This window comes from Schizosaccharomyces japonicus (assembly GCF_000149845.2).
Source record: "Schizosaccharomyces japonicus yFS275 unplaced genomic scaffold supercont5.2, whole genome shotgun sequence".
In the NCBI taxonomy this organism is placed as follows: domain Eukaryota; kingdom Fungi; phylum Ascomycota; class Schizosaccharomycetes; order Schizosaccharomycetales; family Schizosaccharomycetaceae; genus Schizosaccharomyces; species Schizosaccharomyces japonicus.
The window spans coordinates 3537757-3556278 of NW_011627861.1; the positions used below are offsets into that span (position 1 = coordinate 3537757).

The window sequence follows — 18522 nt, forward strand, 5'->3', positions numbered from 1 at the left end:
ACTAGTAAATGCACCGAGGCCACCAACCTTAACCTAACCGCTTCACCTCAACAAACATATTTGTCGTTGAAAATACCATTTTCCGTTATAAAAACATACAAATTAAACCCAAAAAGCAAATAAATCTTTGTCAATGGGTCAGACTCTTTCAGAACCCGTGACGGACAAGCACTCGCTGGAGGGCGGCAATGAGCACGTTGTTTTTGGCATCTCCAGCATGCAGGGATGGCGTATCTCCATGGAGGATGCTCATTCCGTAGCTCTTCACATGAAAAACAAAACTGTTGAGGAGGCTATCGACTTTTTTGCTGTTTATGACGGTCATGGAGGAGACAAGGTTGCAAATTGGTGCGGTGAACATCTTCCTAAGCTTCTTGAGCAGAGCGAGGATTTCCAGAAGGGAGATTTTGAGGCTGCATTGAAGCAGACCTTTGTTGAAGCAGACAAGACTATTCTTGAAGGTATGTGTGATGTTTGGGAGTTTGATTTGTGTTCACAGGGGTGATTGTGCGCCTCTGAAGGATTGCAAGAGTCGCGTGTGCTGTTGATACGATGACGGTTCGCATAAATGTGCTCCTTTTTACGTAAATGGTAGTCTTTGTTTGTGGTATTGTCGTTTTTACAAACTTGAAAGCTACTCGTGGGACCATGTTGACTTCTAAAGCTCCAACTATGTGCGTTTGTGTTTACTAATGTGTACTTGTATAGACGAACGATTCCATACGGACCCTTCGGGTTGTACGGCTACTGTAATTTTGCGTGTTGGTCGAAAGCTTTACTGTGTATGTTCGCATTGGAAGTCCGGTTTAACGGGCACTCGAGCTATCAAGGGTAGTCGCTAACCTTAGTAGGCTAACGCTGGTGATTCTCGGACAGTACTTGGGGCTCGTGGTGTCGCAAAGCCTCTGTCTGTGGATCATAAACCTTCCAATGATGAAGAAAAGGCTCGTATTTGTGCCGCAGGTGGTCGTGTCGACTTTGGCCGTGTGAATGGCAATCTCGCACTTTCACGGGCTATTGGAGACTTCGAGTTCAAGAGCTCTGACTTGCCCCCTGAAAAACAGATCGTAACTGCAGTCCCAGACGTCGTTTGTCATGAGCTGACTGATGATGACGAGTTCGTTATTCTTGCTTGTGATGGCATCTGGGATTGCAAGACCTCTCAACAGGTTGTGGAATTTGTTCGCCGAGGCATTACAGCACATTTGCCTCTTCAAAAAATAGCCGAGAACTTGATGGACTGCTGTGTTGCCACAGACGCAGAAACGACTGGTCTCGGTTGTGACAATATGACTGTTTGTATTGTGGGTCTGTTGAACAACATGTCCGTAGAGCAATGGATGGACGAAATCGCAAAGCGAGTTGAAAATAATGACGGTCCTTGTGCACCTCCAGAGTACGCTGAACTACCTGGATCAGGCTGGACTAATCGTGAACAGGACCTACCAAATGTAAACATGCCATTCCGCATTCGCCGCGTTGATATGGATGCATCGCTCTCAGTCAATGACAAAAACGCTTCGGAAGATGCAGCTGCTAAGGATTCTGAGATGTTGCACGCTGATTCCTCTTTGGCCGCTGGTTTTCGTTTGAAAGAACACTTTTTTCCTTTGAGCTCGAGCAATTCTCGAGTTGTTGAATCTCCACTGCCTTCTAATGCTCCAGCTGTGGAGTCGCTTGAGAACACTGACTAATGTTCTTGTGTGGTAACTTCTTGCTGTAATGATAATGTCGAGAGCATCATGTGAGTGCGTTTGTTATTTCCGTCCTTCACTCTTTTAGAAGTTGTTGTAGTTTACCCGCTCTTTTGTGCTTGTGACCTGCCAAAACGTTTATTATATCTCTCCTCTTGTCTTCAGAGCAGCTGGGGCGTTGTTATCTAGTTGATATTTCAGCAGTTCCATAACAAGCGTTAGGTGAACGTTGCTGTCTGAATCAATTATTATCAGGACGCTGTATCCATCACAAAAGAACACACTAACATACACACACACACACACGCACACACATGCATTACATCTCTCTTCGTAAATGGAATCAAATATGGGTTTTATGTATCTGCACTGAAGCCACTGGTTTCTGTCACAATTTAACAGCGCTGCGGGCGTTTTGTGTCGATTTTACAAGGTTGTTTCTTTGGCATTAACTTCAGAGGCTTATTATTTTTTCAAAATTGAGACTAAACAGTTATGATTAGCCTGCTTAATTTTCTTCTCTGTTCCTTCCCACAAGTTATTTGGATTGGTAGTGACACCCTCGGTTTGGGTGATTGATTGATTGATTGTTATGAACAAAACTGTGAAATTTATATGATGTAAATGTTAGGGTCAAGAATCATGCTTTTGTTACAGTAATTTTGTTCCTCGTTGATGCTGAGTACGAGGGAGGCTGTGTGCAAGGCGATGCTTTTCATAATACCAGTTGGTTTATTAATGATCAGGATGCATTGTTTTATGTTCATCTTTCAAGTATTTATTTGACAGAGTGAACATAAATGAACGGTCCGTGTTTACTACAGAAGGTTATCGCTGTCTGGGGCTTTTCTTTGAGGTTCAATGAGTCTAATTATGTCGTGTGTACTAGTTTATTGCTTCTCGTTGAAAGTACGATGTATTGAGTATTAGTGAATAAATGAGACTTAAGATACTTCATCATGGAGGGGAAATTCGACCGAGTAGTGACACGAGAGACAAATTCTGCAGTTTGTCGACTTGGACGGATATCGCTGTTTTTCCTCGTTTATCCTTCAGCGCCAAATTCCTTGGTAAACATGATGTGTCGTTCAATATCTGATTGATTAAGTGTCGGCTTTACCTTGCGGACTGCACTGTAAAAGTCACGAACAGTAAGCTTTGGCTCAAGCAAACGTTCTGAGTCAATATCCATCCATGTAGCCTCATATGCATCTGGATCACCTGGCGAACAAGGTGTAATCATATCACTTTTCGTCGTTGGATCATAAACAGTCTTAAAATGTGTTGCTGTGTGAATGCGGCGAACGGGTTCCATAATAGCATCACGTACCACTGTTGCGATGTCTGAACCAGAGTAGCCTTCTGTAAGTTTTGCAAGCTCTTTATAGTCTTCATTCGTAAGCTCTGAAGGAATATTTCCAACATTAAGTTTGAATATCTTTGCGCGTGCGTGTAAATCGGGAAGGGGAATGTAAATGCGTTTCTCGAAACGACGACGAATGGCAGAGTCTAATGCCCAAGGAATATTTGTCGCACCTAATATTAAAACACCGGATTCATTCCGTCCAACTCCATTCATTTGAACCAAGAACTCGGTTTTGATACGGCGTGAGGATTCACTTTCACTATCACTTCGTTGTCCACAAAGCGAGTCAATTTCATCAATAAAAATAATAGAGGGTTTATTTTCTCTAGCCATCTCAAACAATTGCCTCACAAGTCTGAATTTTAGTTAGAGCGGGTTGCAGAAATCACGAATACAATTAGCGTACCTTTCACTTTCGCCTTGCCATTTACTCACCAAGTCAGATGAGCTAATGGAGAAGAAAGTCGAACCGGCTTCTGTTGCAACTGCCTTTGCAAGAAATGACTTTCCGGTACCCGGTGGCCCATACAACAAAATGCCAGACCATGGTTTCCGACCATGAGAAAACAGCTTTGGAAGCTTTATAGGTAAAAGTACGGTTTCTTTTAATGCCTCTTTAGCATTTTCCAAGCCTGCTACGTCGTCCCATTTTACATTAGGTTTTTCCGAAAGAATTGCACTTGATAAAGCACCTCGAAGCTTCTTAACTTCTGCATCTGCAGTGTCAGAAAGTCCATTTGCTGCACCAGAGCCTGGTTTAGGAGCGTCCTGGCTTAAAGAATTTCCATTCGATACAGGTGCTTGTACACTTTGTTTTTGAAGAAAGGCTTTGATTTGCTCAGCACGATCCAGGTACTCTACCACTTTATTTCGAATTAAGGTTTTTGAGTTTTCGTTATTTTCATCTTCACACTGTTAGTATCGAGTTTGTATAATTGCAAGCGAGGTGTAATATGTTTCTTCAGTTTTCGCATGCCATGAAGAGATCATCTCTATTATAAACAAACGTACACTTCAAAGCCATCATAAAGTAGTCGAGAGCGTTTTGATAATACTTATACGCCTCTGTGTATTGTTCCTTATTATCATTATCAATGGCTAATTTCACGAGCGATATTGCTTTCTATACAATGCATTAGTAAGACAAATTTCAATGAAAAAAGGAATAAAAACGTTCTTACGCTTAGAAAATCTACAGATGCCATTTTTTTGTCCTGTTTAAGAAGTGGTTGAAATCAGTAGTAAACCACTTGAACGAAAGAAAATTCCTCAATATTATGAGTTCAAAGTCGTACAACTGATTAGTATGCTAGCTTTCTTTAATCTAGAATGTATTCGCGATGTTTGATAGACCTTCTGTGGGTTACAATGTAGCTACGTCTAAGTGTCTGTTCGGTTCTCCAAAAGCGAACGCGAACGCCATTCACAGTTAATCGCTGTTTTTTGAATCAACGGAAAACGTTTACCTATTAATTATTCTTCTTTCTGTCTTTATAGAATCACTCGCATAACTAAGAGTTGTTCACCATTTGTGTCGTGTCGTTATTGGTAACAAATCAACCATTTAGTAACAGAAGGGGCGTTTTCATTACTTGTTATGGAAATTATATCTATTAACGGGAAGAACTCTCTTCCGTACGATTTTCAAAAATTCTGTAAATACTTAGAAAATGAGCATTGTTTGAACGAGGATAAACTGACACAAGATATAAACGAACTCGCGCTTGCTCGTGATCAGCTTTCAAAAAAACGGTATTCGGATAACTATCTTGTACTTTTAGACAAATATGAGGCAATGTTGCGAGTACTAGAACAGAAGTATTCTAACGCGGTTCCATATCCATTTGCCTGGAGTACGTCTATTTCCCCTTCACGAGTGGAGCAATTTTCTTCTCTGTACTTTGAACACGGTTCTTTATTGTTTCAAAGAGCTGCTGTATGTACACAGCTTGCCCAAGAATGTATGCAAAATGATGTCGTCGATTCCGTTAAAGCTTGTCAGTATTTACAAGCATCCGCGGGTACTTTCAAATTTATCTACCAAAAATATGTCTTTCCTGATTCGGAGGATTTACGTTTAGAGTTACTAAAAGGCTACGAACATGTTTGTCTTGCTTATGCACAAGCATGCGTACTTTTTAAAGCAATTGAAAAGAAATCCGTTCGTGTTTCTATTCTAGCAAAAATTGCTTCACAAGTTGCTGTATACTTCACTCAAGCTGAAAGCTATATGCGTCAGGCGGAATCCGTACCTAATTACATATTTGTTTTGTTAAAGACAAACTATTTTTACTACAAAGCGATAGCTCATCAACACTTTGCAAAGGTTGCGCTTGAAAGCTCTAAGTTTGGTGTGCAGGTTGGTCATCTTAACTGCTTAATAGATGCTTGCAGAAATGTTCTCAAGCAGTCTTCCATTCCGTCTACAAATACCATTAAAACAAATGCACAGGACTTGCTGACTATAGTAGAACCAGAGCTGACGATAGCAATGAGAGACAATGATCTCATTCATCTGGAAGCTGTACCAACGTCCAAAGAATTAGCCTCGCTGGAGAAAATAGATATGGTGCGTTCCATTGTGCCCCAAAACTTGGAGGATGAACCGAAAGTGAATGCATGCTTCCTAGATGCTTTAGTCTCTACTTCGGTATATTTAAGATATAAAAATTTGTCTGAACGTGCTATTTCTTTGAAGAAGGATGCAATCAGCAAGTTGGAAACTTTAACTGATGCAGGTAACGAGTTAGTTTCACTGTTTGAGATCTCTTTGCAGAAACAAACCTCATCTTCCTTTTCTCAAAACGCGTACAATGATATTATCCATTATTCTAAGGAGATTAAACGACTTGGAGGAACTTTAGTACTGTCAGAGGCCGAAAATCAACTTAACCAATTAATACAAAAAACTACAAAAACTCTTACTGAATCGAAAAAGCTGCTACAGCTGGATGATAGTCAGGATTCGGCCCTTCGTTTGAAGTATGGTACGGACCGCTGGAAACGTGAAGCAACAGAACATGCCGCAAGAAGTCTTCTTTTAACTCTGCAAGAACATGAACTAAGTTTGCGTAACGCTTGTGAGGGAAAAGCGAATTTGGATACAAAGTTGCGGAAATATACGTCCGTCCTCCTTTATCTTGAAAGTGACACAAAACAGCTTTTTTCGCAATTGGAAAACAACAGTAATCCTCCCTCAGCAGATGAGTTACGTTTACGTGAAGATGTTCAGTCAAGTTTAACCACTTGGAAACAGATTCAAAGTCATCGGCAAGAATTACATTCAATTTCTCTTCCAGAAAATACCCTGGAATTGCTTAATCGTGGCGGGAAAGAACAAGCTGAGTTGTTGATGAAAAACTTTCAGCAAGAACTTCACAATCAGTTTAATATCGAACAGCAGGAACTTGAACAGAGTTTGCTTTTTGAAAAAATACAGGCTCAGCTTTCGCAACTTCAGACAATGCGATCATTAACGAAGAAAGGAAATGATATTGAATCACTTTATGATCAACTAACTGATGGTTACCAACGTTTTATTGAATTACGTGAAGAATTAACCACCGGATTGAAGTTTGTTAATGACCTTTATGACCTTGTTCATCTTTCGCATGGACGCTGTATGAAATTCTGTGATAGCCGGAATGTTGAAGCGAAGCAGATTATCTCTAATTTAGAAAGCCGTGTGGAATCTCCAACAAAGCTCCCGAAAGCCGGCGTTTTTGATCCTACTGTACACAAAATTCGTTTTCAAAAGAAGCGCGAATAGAAACATATATACGATTCCTTATTAGATAACTTAGCTAGTCATGACAATATTATTGAGATATCATATTAAACGCTAATTGATGAAACCAACAGGCAAAGGGCTATCTTTATTTTGTTTTTTTAAATGCGTTTGGTCGCAAAGGCTGAGCGATACCGTCATTGTTTACGCCCAAACCAAGGCCCTGTTGCCATCCAAATTTTTGCAGTAATCGTTTCGCAAAACCTTTCTTTGCTTTTCTTGTAGAATTCATATCCTGTTCAGGAACATGTGATGAAATACTCTCATTTTGCAACTGAGATTCTGACTCCTTCATCGGAACATTTTCTAAGAGAATAGCTGGTGGTCGGATACCCAGATATTGACTGTCTTTTTGCAAAGCGGTGGGTTCAAGTTCTTTGATCTCTGGATGCTTTACAAGATAATCTTGCCATTCTTCTTCACAACGAACATCCTCTTCACATTTGAAATAAAGTGACAATTCTGTAGGCTGTGTGGGATCGTAATCAACATCAAGAGGAAAGTTTGTTGCTGAACTTTTATGACCAAGTTCATTTTCTGATTTAAGTGAAGCAGCCACGTTACCAATTGGTAACTCCTTAACACTATGCCCAGAAGTTGTATCACTCCTGTACTCCCCTTCAGAAGTTTTCGTTTTTTCTTCATTGTTTTCCCCCACTCGAGTCAATGTTCGTGAGGTTGCTTCAGGGCGAATTGGTACATTCCGTTTCACAGGCCGCCTCCGACGGACATTCGGAATAAACTGCAGTGGATTTTGTTCTTGTACAGGCGGTTTATCATCCTTTATTAGATTTACATCTGACGCATTGCGTACAGGCTGGATTCTGTTCAGCTGTTTGGATTCCTCTTCCTTAGATTTAGCGACAGTTTTATGTGCTTGTGCATTAATCTCATCTATAGAAGTATTATCAAGGCCTTCGTACAAGGAGAAGGCCATCGTTACATGGAATTCTAAAAAATTTTGTTCGCAGGAACGGATTCCTACATGAATGTGAAGCGATCCCGAAAAGTATTAAGAAAAAGAAACAGACATTGATTGTCTTGACGTAGTCAGAATGTAGTTTATAAACAGTAACTTTTGGTAAATTTCACTTGACCGTGGGTTCGTCTTCGGCTCGATGACCTAACTGTTCCTTAGCCTTAGGAATAGGTCTTCCACCAGTTTTTTTCGTTGACGTGTCAGACGTTTGTATTTGACTTCGGAGTGTTTTCTATTGATTGAATTACGTCTCGATTGTTGTTGTTCACGTAGCTTTCTTAATGGATGTCAATGCAGCTGCTAAGTCATATTTCAAGCGAATCTTTCAGGAAGTTTCAGGATTAAAAGTAGTTCTTCTTGATAAAGAAACAATTTCAATTGTCTCTTCCTGTTTAACACAGACTGAGCTTCTTGAAAATCAGGTTTATTTAACAGAGTATGGTGGTATACACTTAAGTTAGCTCAAACATTAACATTCTGTTACAGAGTACTCGAAAATCAAAGGGAAAATGTTCGTCATTTAAAATGCGTTGCTTTTATACGTCCTACGAAACTTCATATAAGACTTTTGTGCGAAGAAATTCGGAACCCAAAGTATGCTGAGTATCATCTTTATTTTACAAATATTGTGAGCAGAAGTCTCCTGGAAAGAATTGCAGAATCCGATGACTTTGAAGCGGTTAAAAGTGTACAGGAGTATTTCTTAGATTACGAAGTTGTCAACTCGGACTTTGCTTCCTTTGCTATGCCTCACGTATTAGGAACGGCTAAAGATACTTGGGATGAAAACGCTCTTGAACGAGTGCATCAGGGTGTCGTTTCCTTACTCTTGTCTTTGAAGAAGAATCCCGTAATTCGTTATGATGCAAATAGTGACATGTGTTTAAAACTCGCTGGACAGATTTCGTATACTATACAACAGGAACTCCAGCTATTTAACTTCCGGAAGTCTGATGTCGATCCACTACTTCTAATCCTAGACCGCAAAAATGATCCAGTAACACCATTATTAATGCAATGGACATATCAGGCAATGGTCCATGATTTATTTGGTATCCAGAATGGACGAGTGACACTCCCAAATACCTCGGACGCTTCACAAGAACCACAAGAATTTGTTTTGAATCCATTTCAAGACAACTTCTATCAGGAAACAATGCTCAATAACTTTGGAGACCTTGGTATAAAGATTAAGAATTATGTTTCTCAATTACAATCCAAATCCTCTAAAAAGGCCAGCGATATCGAAACTATTGATGACATGAAACAGTTTCTGGAAGCTTATCCTGATTATAAAAAACTCTCCGGAAATGTGTCCAAGCATGTGGCACTTCTGAGTGAACTATCTAATCGCGTACAACATGACAACTTGTTGGAATTGGGCGAGTTAGAACAGAGTTTGGCATGCAATGACTCTCAGTCTAGTGATTTCACGGCTATTCAAGCTGCATTAATGTCTACCGTACCTGACACCCTGAAGCTGTGTCTGGTTTGTCTCTATGCTCTTCGTTATGAAAAAGATTTTCCAGGTAATGTTAAAACTTTACAAGCGCTATTAGTCGCGAATCTCTCAAACCCTATGTCGGCTTCCTGCGTTCCTGTTTTACTCAGTTTGTGTGGTAAACAAGCGAGACAAGATGAGATATTTCCTTCCTCCAATATCTTTTCAAAAGCCGCTAGAAGTGGACTCCACGGTCTTCGGGGAGTTGAAAACGTTTATACGCAGCATGTTCCTTTCCTTAAAGTCATCTTAACCGATATATTAAATGGAAAACCTCGGACAGCCACTCAGCCCTATGCCTCTACTGTTAACACCGCTATAATTAAGAAACCACAAGATATCATTGTTGTCATTGTTGGCGGCGCTACTTTTGAAGAAGCAAAAATTGTTTCCGAACTTAATGCTGCTCAAAATGGTACTCGAATTGTTTTGGCTAGTAATGCGGTATTAAACTGCAACATGTTTGTTAATGTAAGGCACAGTGTTAAAACAACTACTAACATTTTAGGATTTACTTCGCTCAGCGCAAACCATTGGGAATGAATAGAACCCTGTAACGAATTTAAGATTTTGACGCTACTTACCCGCATATTATTATGAAACGAAATAAAGTCGCTTTTAATTCTCTGTAGACACGAGCTCGTCTATTGTTCTACCCACCTAGAAAACCGCGACCAGTCATTGACAAAATTTTTGTAGACCACTCTCGATGATGCATCGAGTGCTGCATTGATGCTTTCCTTTTCATGAGTGGACAAGTTCTCATAGATAGCATTAAATCCAGGAAGGAGTGCTTCTTTTATGTCCGGTGAATAAGTGTACCATATTTGATAGTTCATGAATTCAAGCAAAAGGAAAAGGAAATGCTTGGCTGAAGCTTTTGTAAATAATTTGTCTGCATTCGATAAAACAGAGGTACGCTTATTAGCGTCGTGCATGAGATTTGGATTCATCCAAATGGTTACTAACCGAGTGAATCCATTAGCTACCTCATTAGTGAAAGCACTATTTTTGGGAAGCCATTTAAAGCGTCCCTGTTCTTTTTGAGATTTCTGATCATTTTGAGTCCGAGTAAAGGAGACAAGGAAACCTTTTAGTACAGCAAACAGAACGTGGAATCGTCCATTAATATACGATCTGTGATTGTAGAGAAGACCTGTCAAAATTGAAATGAGCTCTAAAGCGAACTCATTTGAGTTAACCAAAATTGGTCCTTTGTATCGATTACCACAAAAGTAACTAAGTGAAAGAAGAAGATGGTTCATGCCTGTATGATTTAAGCTTTTGATAGGCATGTGTGCATAAATTTTAATAATTTTTAATACGCAGAAAAGAGATGGTTCCGAGAGTGAAACGTTTTTCAAAAGAATTTGTGAAAGTGTATGAAGAATATCCGAGGAAACCGTTGCAGTTTCCGTATAAGGTATTTCTGCTAATTGCGCCAGTAGCAACAAAACTCTTAGAATCGAGGAAAGCGGTATTGCCAGCTCGTTTGGCGCATGCGCAATGTGTGTGCAAAGGGAAACCGTTTGCTTTAGGAGACAAATGTTCTCTTCATCTGTCCGACCTTGTAACATAAAGCGAATATCCGAATCACTTAACAAGAGCACCTCATTCTCTTTGGAGAAAGCCGCCAAATACGCTAAACATCTAAGACAATCATCAACAGAGTTTGCGGTTAAAGCAACCAAAGATATCCACATCGGAAAAACATCATCTTCTGTCGATTGATCGATATACTTCATAATCACAAGCTCGATTTGATTTCGCAAATTAGAAAGACGTTTCATCAATGAATCATCTGATACACTTAAACGGACAAGGTTTATGCATGAACCAAGATAGTATTTAGTATAAGCTTTGGAGACTTCATCTCCGTCAGCACATGGTTTAGTGGCATGGAATAGAAACTCTGCCCCCTCATTTAACATAGGGGGAAAGATTTTGTCATCAGACAATGTTTTTTGTATCACATTCGCATGTGAAAAGAAAAGACTAAGAAAGAGTAAACAGCCAACGGAGCTAGAAGTCATACTAAAAACTTTTCGTATACTCGGACTCAACACATTGGCTGTGGAAACTGTAAACCAGTGACCAAGGATTTCCGAGGTACCTGGTAAAAGCGATATATGATTGTTTGCGGTTTCAACAAGTCTCATAATATAGCCTTCCATTTTTAAGGTTTCCCAGGCGATGGTAAGTTTGGAAAGGGCAAAAATTGCCTTTCGAAGAGATTTCATGAGAGCAACGTCTTTTTCAAGTTCAGCTGCCAAATCGTATAGTGCAAATGCATTTAAGAAGCGAGACCGGTTCCCCTTTTTAATGGATTCAATAGGTATGAACTTTAGCAAGTTTAAGATGAACTTCGCATGGTAAATAGTCTTTAATTGTGTGAGGAACGACCAATTTCCTGAAAAAACTTGTGAACACTCTTCATTCATGTAAGAAGAAAATTCCCCTTGTACCATGAATTTTATCATCGCCTGCTGAAATGCGGCACATACAGATGGCTGCTCGTAAACTTCTGAAGACGCAAGCATTCGCAACAGAATGCATGTATATGAGGAAGTTGAGGACTTGTCAATGTCTCCGCTTTCCAAAAAGGACTGTTCCAACAAAAATCCAAACCAAGTTTGCAAATCCAGGTGCTTTTCATAAGTTTCAAAAATTTTTAACCAACGACTCGTCATAGTTAAAAATATCGCTTTTGAAGCAGTAAGTGGTCTCAGCGTGATGGAATGTCGTTTATCTTTTGAGCCAGTATCATCAAGTTTAGTAGATAACGTAAGTGTTAGCTTTAGTACTTCAGCAAATTCTTCAGTGTCATTGTCAGCTATCGGATAAAGTTCAACGTATCCAAAATAGCACTGAAGAGCCCAAACCAAAACGGAGTCTTCAAGTTCAGCCTTCAACAGTAGGGACTGCAGGTAGCCAAGACATTTATCACTTGTAGCATGGGAATATTCATCAGAGAGATTTATACAGTCAAAGTGTGCCATTAGAATGAAAGAGTTTAAAGCGTTGGCGGGAAGTGAACCCTCAATAAATGGCATGATCAATACACTGTAAAAATCCTTAAGTAAGGAAATTGTACTAGTAGACAATGTAGTAAAGTGATGAAGACTCTTAATTAGCGAGGCAATAATCACCGTAGCGGCAGGCTTTAGAGAATGGTTACTAGCAGTCTGAATATACTCCCGCAACAAATCATTGAAAGCAGCTGTGCTCAGAGCCGTGCCAACACATGTAGCAAATGCATCTATCAGATGACGATGAACAATTAGGTTGTCGAAATTAGACAATCCCTGCAAAGTATTAAACCAGTCTTTGCAGAAAACATGCAAACTTCGAGCTCTTCCATAGGATTCAATAACCGAAGAAAAGAAAGACAAAACAGGTTTACGGTTACGCTCGTTAATCTTACTTGCACATGTCCATATGCATGGCATTCGGGAAAAGACAGCATCAAAGTTAATATCAAGAATATTCACAAATATCTGCCAGACATTTTGATACACGGTTTCGCTCGATGTGTATTCCGAAGAAAGCAAGACGATTTTGTCAAGTATATGAGAAATACTTTCGTCCGGAGCACCGCGACGAAGACTACTTTTAGCAAGCTGGGACACAATACCATCCAATGCTTTCAGCTGTTCAAATGGATCCGTTTTATATCTTGGTGATAATGCCAATTGAGAAAACATAGCAAAAAAGTAGAATGTGAGATCCGAAGCCTTCATAGTTGAAAGTGGCCGCATGATTGCTTGCTTCTGCAGTTCAATTGAAGAAAGAACGAAAGAGTAGAGTTCGGGGAGTGATAGCAGCATAACTGGTTCGACATCATTTTTTATGAACGTATTCAAAAGAGACATAGACGCTTCAGAAGAGCTAGAAAGTGAATCTAAAAGGACTGAAAAGCAGCATTCATGAAGAACTTCTTTAACACAAAGTTTCATGTCCTCCGTAATCGAAGTAGCTGATAAATAAGAAAGAAGAGGTGCAGAGATCAATTCGAAGAGTGAAATTGCTGCTTTCCTTGGATTTGTCTGTCCTCTAAAAGATACATAAACGATTTCTTGGACAAGTTTTAACGTAGTAGTTAAGCTCGAAAACTTTTGTGAATCAGTTGACACCGCTAGCAAAAGAAACTTGGAAAGTATCAAAGATGCTTGCTCTTGAGTACATTTTGTAGCATAGAGAACATCCGCAGTGTCATAAATTTTGTTAAGGGTAAGACAAATACTGTTGAAGACATCGGGCCGAAAAGTTTTGCAGAGAGAGTCAAAAGCTTTTATGACAAGTGGAATCAATGCTTGTTTATGCAGACAATTGAGCATAAACCCTTTCGACACCTTACCACTGCTCCAAACTGACCGAAGAAGATCCCAATATTCAATGCTTAAATAGTTTGGTTTTTCACTTAAAAGTTAATTTCCGAACTTAGACAATAAATAACAAATAAAGGATCACTTACCCATTTTTTCCATCTTCCTTAAGACGATCAAACAAGAAAGTTAGGATGAACTGCTCTTTTTTGGGAAAGTAAGTTTCAATCTCGTCATTAAACAATGAAGTGGCTAACTTCACTTGTTCTAATCTATTTCCCTCCTTGTCACGAATGGAGCGAGTAAGCTGCTCCAGATTCATTGTTTTAAACAGTTCGAACGAGACTGAACAGGTGAAGAAGTGCTTCGCTTAGGTGGGAGAACCCGGCCTTCATGTGACAGGAGAAAATGCGAAACAAAGCTCAAAATGAATTCTGAATTCCATTAAGCAATAATTATTAAAGGATTGCTTAACTTGTTGTTATCACAGCACGTATACGAAAACTAACTTTTGAAGAAAACAAATGCATCTAATCTAACATAGACATTACTTGAAATGCAAAACACCAAGCATAAGTTGACATACATCAAAGTGGATAAAGCTATTAGATTGCAGATTCATTGTTAATACATTACAAAATAGAGGGAACGGTGCTTCTCTCAATCTGGGAGATCCTGAAGAAGAATGAGTATACGTATAATGGTAATGAAACCAGACCCAAAGACCCAGGACAATAACAAGTAACGTATACGATTAGCATATGAGTTATAATTTATCGAATGCTTGCCAACACTTCGCATAAACATTGAAAAGAAATTTTTTAAAAGAGGGACCAAAACGAGTCATGACAAAAACATAAAACAAAGTAAAACCAAAGCATCGAAAACCGGGATTACATGTTGCTAAAAAGTGGGCTTCGGAAGCATTCGACCAGACTCATAGGATGCCTTTAAGGGTGACATTTGCGGCCTTGTTGCTTTCGTTACGCCAATGACAGAATTTCCAGCGCTGTTAGGAACACTGTAGCCGCCCGTTATGAAAGGATGCCTACTTGCAGCTTCTGGTGTTAAACGCAGCTCCGGATTCCAACGCAAACATTGGGCTATAAAGTCAACAAACACTGGTTGCTTGCAATGAAGAACTTGATTAAGAGTTCGAGTTGAGGGTATAAGCTTTCGTCCGTTTTCCGAAGTTATAGGGTACGGAATTCCATGCCTGTCGAAGAAAAGATTGGCCCTGCCGCAGTCTGAAAGCATTTTCCGGTCTGGCAAACCCAGCAATTCCATCATTAAGCCAAGCTGCTCCGATTCGTTTGCGCCTGGGAATAGAGGATAACCAGTATACATTTCCGCGAGAATACATCCAAAACTCCACATATCAATGGATTTATTGTAGGGCATACCGAGAATAATTTCTGGAGCTCTGTAAAATCGTGATTGCAAATAATTGTAAACTTTGCCGTTTACAAAACAGCTGCTTCCAAAATCAATAATTTTTAAGCGAGTCCGCGTTGGCTGACACAGTAAAAGGTTTTCAGGTTTAAGGTCACAGTGAATAATCTGCTTTCGATCGAGCAACTGAAGGCCTCTCAATACCTGAATAGCTATGCTCTTCACAACAATTAAAGGGAGTCCTTCAAAGTCTTGAGCACGTAAAACCTCATACAAGTTATCGTCCAGAAGCTCAGTAACGATGCACAAGTGACCTCGGAAATTAAAGTTTGAAATATAACGTATAATGTTATACTGATCAGCCTCATCTTTGTCACACAGCTTTCGCAAAATTCCAACTTCAATGAGCGCTTGCCCGTGAAACTTTTTGCGGTTACGAATAATTTTAACTGCAACGAGTTCACCAGATTTATGATCGATACACCTTACGACCTGCCCAAAGCTTCCTTGTCCGATATGATCAACAACCTCATAACGGTAGTCTAGGTGTTCACCCACTGTTACAACATAATCTCCATTCTCATCGTCAAATGACACGCTTCCGTCCTCAGTAATGTTAACACTTTTATGGGTTGCAATCCGGTCCGGGTCGTCTTCAGCGAACTTTACTGGCGAGTAATAGTATATGTAGTCATAGTGCTTGATTTCTTGGCGCTCATGCTCAGTTAAAAAGTCATTCTGTTCAGCTAAGAAACGATCCACAGGAATGGGGCTTTTCCGCGTGCACCTGAGCTTCAGTGTCTCCATTAGTTCAGTTTCTGATGCCAAAGAAAAGCCTTTCTTTTTGTGACATAAGCCTTCCATTACAATATCAGCATCCTTAATGATTCGCTCAATAGGAACATTCATTTTTGATCGTAACCGGTACTGAGGCAGCTGTAAGGGTGACATCGTATTAGATAATAAAGAATTCTCCATGTGAATCTTTGATTCAGGAGCCCGAGGTATACGCCGAATGGCGGAAGCAGATGAGTAGCTTGAAACAGTTGACATAGAAGACTTGTAGTTCGACAGTACGTTGGTTGATCGGGGACCATAATGGGAAGCCGGAATCCGGTCAGCGTACGGATCGCGCATTGGAGTTACCATACTACGGGAGCTGACGATATCTGAAATTGGTGAAACAATCCGAGACTTATTACGAAGGGAATATGAAGGTGTGTGTGGTGCTAGAACCGGAGGGGCAGGACTGTGATGCAAGTTCCGTTTTGGGCTCTGTTTTTGTGAAGCAAAAGCGGGTTTCGTAGATGGAAACAGAAGAGGTGACTTCGGATGAGTAGGGGTTTTAAAAGACTGAGGACTTTTTGAAGAGATGTGTTTTGGGGTGGTAGGTGCATCGAGAGAAGGAGACGCGCCGCCGAGTGTCGAACATGGAGTGCGAGGTTTGTTTTTTGTATATGGCAGCGGTCGATTGCCAGCAATGGTTTCCATCGACCGGTATGTTTTTGGTGATGGAAGCAAAGATGACCTGCCAGCTAAAGGTGAAGTTTGCCAGGAAGGAATTGAGGGTTTCGGTGCGCTAACTCCAGTAGGAGAGTAAAAAGGTGAACGTTCAACAAAAGACGGATTGTGAGCCATAGGAAGCGGAGACAAATGTGAGCGTGAAGGGGAGTGAATTTCATTTTCCTTGTAGACGGGCGTCCTCTCTCCGCTAGCATTGCCGAGGTCGCTTGCGACGCTCGTTTTTGGCGAAGCTGTAGACCAAGAAGTTCCCAATGGATTAACAAGACCCGGAGATGGGCGTCTGAACGGAGACGGTGTCTTCACGACTTGCGACGGTGATGTCCTTTGTCGAATAAAGAAAGGCCGAGTCGTGTCGTCCAAGCTTGTTCGCGGAGACGCTTTTTGTGGTTCAGTTAGTTTATCCAAGACAATTCGTCGATTCGGAGAAGTGTCAAAGGGCGACAATGCTCCGCTCGTTTCATGCTTGCTGTCCATCGAAGTGCCACGAGGAAAATGGAATAAACGCTTCGGCTTTTTTGGTGAGATCGACTTCGTTTGTCGGATAGTTACATTTGACATTAATGCAGCCAGTGCGTTATCCACACTTGGGTCATCGCAACCCTCACTCCCAACCTTGGTGGATGCCTGTAACAATGAGGGTCCATTAGGCATTGTAAGGCCGTTTTTGTCACGGGTATCAGAGTTGCCAGTTTCTCCAACGTTAGATTTACTTCCTGGACAACCGATGCTGTTTTTGCCCAGTGAAGATTGTTGCAAAAAGTTTGATGTTGTAGGATTACGTAGATGGCCGACCTGAGGAGCGGTTGACCATGGCGACTGGACACCAGCACAATCACTAGTGGTGTTGCTGGGGGCACTAAGTTTTTGGCCAGGGATATCCAGCGCAATGCTATGGGCAGCCTCTTGAATATGCAGGGTCTTGTTCGCAGCACTTGAAGATGTAGTTCCGTCTAGTTTAGTGTCATTTTCGAATTCAGATACTTCGTGTGCCTCTAGATTAAGCGGGAAAGGTTTTGGAGGATGATTTAAGGGAGAATGAATCGCATGTGCCAAAGAAGAAGGGGCTTTCTCACGAACTCTTGTTAAAAGTTCTTTCAACACAGCACTATACTTGGCAAAGTCTTGTAAATGTTCAGAGAAGGCTTTAGTGGACAGACAGCTCTCAGAAAACATATGGCTCTCCTCCTCTGCCTTATCGGAAGACGTCAATTGAGGTGCTGTGTTGCAATTCTCAGATTCCACTCCATGCTGTGACAGAAACGCGCTACCAAAAAGCCTCATCGTAGGAATAATTGCGCTCTTGACTTAAAGAGGCAATATGCAGACTATTTTGGCAGCAAAAAACGTGTTTGTAGACCAGGAATGTGCTGAAGTCTGTTGTGCGAAAAACAAAAGATGGTTTCAGACAGAAATCGGGGAATAAGATGAGAAATGCATTTACCTTCTTGATGGGAGGGTATCAAAGTGGTTGGTTTGTTGGAAACCGATTTGTTTCAGCGTTGCTGGTTGTGGAAGAAACGTATACCACCGGCAGAACTCGTAACGCGACTGCTGCCACCTGACTGAAAAGCGCGTTCTCGAGAAAAAGCGCAATTGACTTCAGAATCTTGCAGAATATATGAATTCGTTTCTTAATCTTGTTTGTTTTCATAAAACTATTTGTTTCCCATGTTCTTCCACTGTTTTTTTCGTCCTTAATATACGTTAGAATTTGAACCACTGACTTTGCAGCACGTTACAGAATTGGTGCCTTTGCTCCTCTTAAATTAGCATAAAACGTTCATAAATACAGTATCAGAGTTGTTTTCACGCTGAATTTTGCCTTTCTACTGTGCAATTGCAAAGGATCCCGGTGTTGGTTCTGGGTAGGTTAACTCCCGTCCACAAATTAAGGTTAAGCTATAGCCGAGAAAAAGCCGAACTCGGACGTGTTTAGCGACATTGCGTAAGCGAG

General features: G+C 40.6%; 7 protein-coding genes across 7 annotated transcripts; 3 read left to right on the plus strand and 4 right to left on the minus strand.

The window, feature by feature from the left end:
- Window positions 1-3: 3 nt before the first annotated feature.
- Window positions 4-2627, plus strand: SJAG_03893 (protein phosphatase 2C Ptc3). Its single transcript, XM_002174984.2, has 3 exons — window positions 4-461; window positions 709-782; window positions 852-2627. Exons 1-3 carry the CDS (start codon window positions 134-136, stop codon window positions 1692-1694), a joined length of 1245 nt encoding a protein of 414 aa, XP_002175020.1. The 5' UTR covers window positions 4-133; the 3' UTR covers window positions 1695-2627.
- On the minus strand, window positions 2104-4436 carry SJAG_03892 (AAA family ATPase Vps4). The gene is made up of 4 exons (XM_002174983.2): window positions 4242-4436; window positions 4072-4183; window positions 3467-3965; window positions 2104-3415 (listed from the first exon to the last, which is right to left on the minus strand). Exons 1-4 carry the CDS (start codon window positions 4263-4265, stop codon window positions 2740-2742), a joined length of 1311 nt encoding a protein of 436 aa, XP_002175019.1. The 5' UTR covers window positions 4266-4436; the 3' UTR covers window positions 2104-2739.
- SJAG_03891 (BRO1 domain-containing protein) lies at window positions 4409-6919 on the plus strand. Its single transcript, XM_002174982.2, has one exon. The coding sequence runs from the start codon at window positions 4658-4660 to the stop codon at window positions 6827-6829; it is 2172 nt and encodes a 723-aa protein (XP_002175018.1). The 5' UTR covers window positions 4409-4657; the 3' UTR covers window positions 6830-6919.
- Window positions 6782-7934, minus strand: SJAG_03890 (RNA-binding protein). The gene has a single exon (XM_002174981.2). The coding sequence runs from the start codon at window positions 7782-7784 to the stop codon at window positions 6936-6938; it is 849 nt and encodes a 282-aa protein (XP_002175017.1). The 5' UTR covers window positions 7785-7934; the 3' UTR covers window positions 6782-6935.
- SJAG_03888 (ribosome biogenesis protein Urb2) lies at window positions 7868-14154 on the minus strand. The gene is made up of 2 exons (XM_002174979.2): window positions 13802-14154; window positions 7868-13746 (listed from the first exon to the last, which is right to left on the minus strand). The coding sequence occupies exons 1-2, from the start codon at window positions 13972-13974 to the stop codon at window positions 9972-9974; spliced, it is 3948 nt and encodes a 1315-aa protein (XP_002175015.1). The 5' UTR covers window positions 13975-14154; the 3' UTR covers window positions 7868-9971.
- SJAG_03889 (vacuolar sorting protein Vps45) lies at window positions 7937-12150 on the plus strand. The gene is made up of 5 exons (XM_002174980.2): window positions 7937-8262; window positions 8313-9798; window positions 9836-10242; window positions 10313-12042; window positions 12123-12150. The coding sequence occupies exons 1-3, from the start codon at window positions 8108-8110 to the stop codon at window positions 9872-9874; spliced, it is 1680 nt and encodes a 559-aa protein (XP_002175016.1). The 5' UTR covers window positions 7937-8107; the 3' UTR covers window positions 9875-10242; window positions 10313-12042; window positions 12123-12150.
- On the minus strand, window positions 14116-18427 carry SJAG_03887 (CMGC/DYRK/DYRK2 protein kinase Ppk5). The gene has a single exon (XM_002174978.2). It carries the CDS (start codon window positions 17847-17849, stop codon window positions 14556-14558), a length of 3294 nt encoding a protein of 1097 aa, XP_002175014.2. The 5' UTR covers window positions 17850-18427; the 3' UTR covers window positions 14116-14555.
- Window positions 18428-18522: the final 95 nt, after the last annotated feature.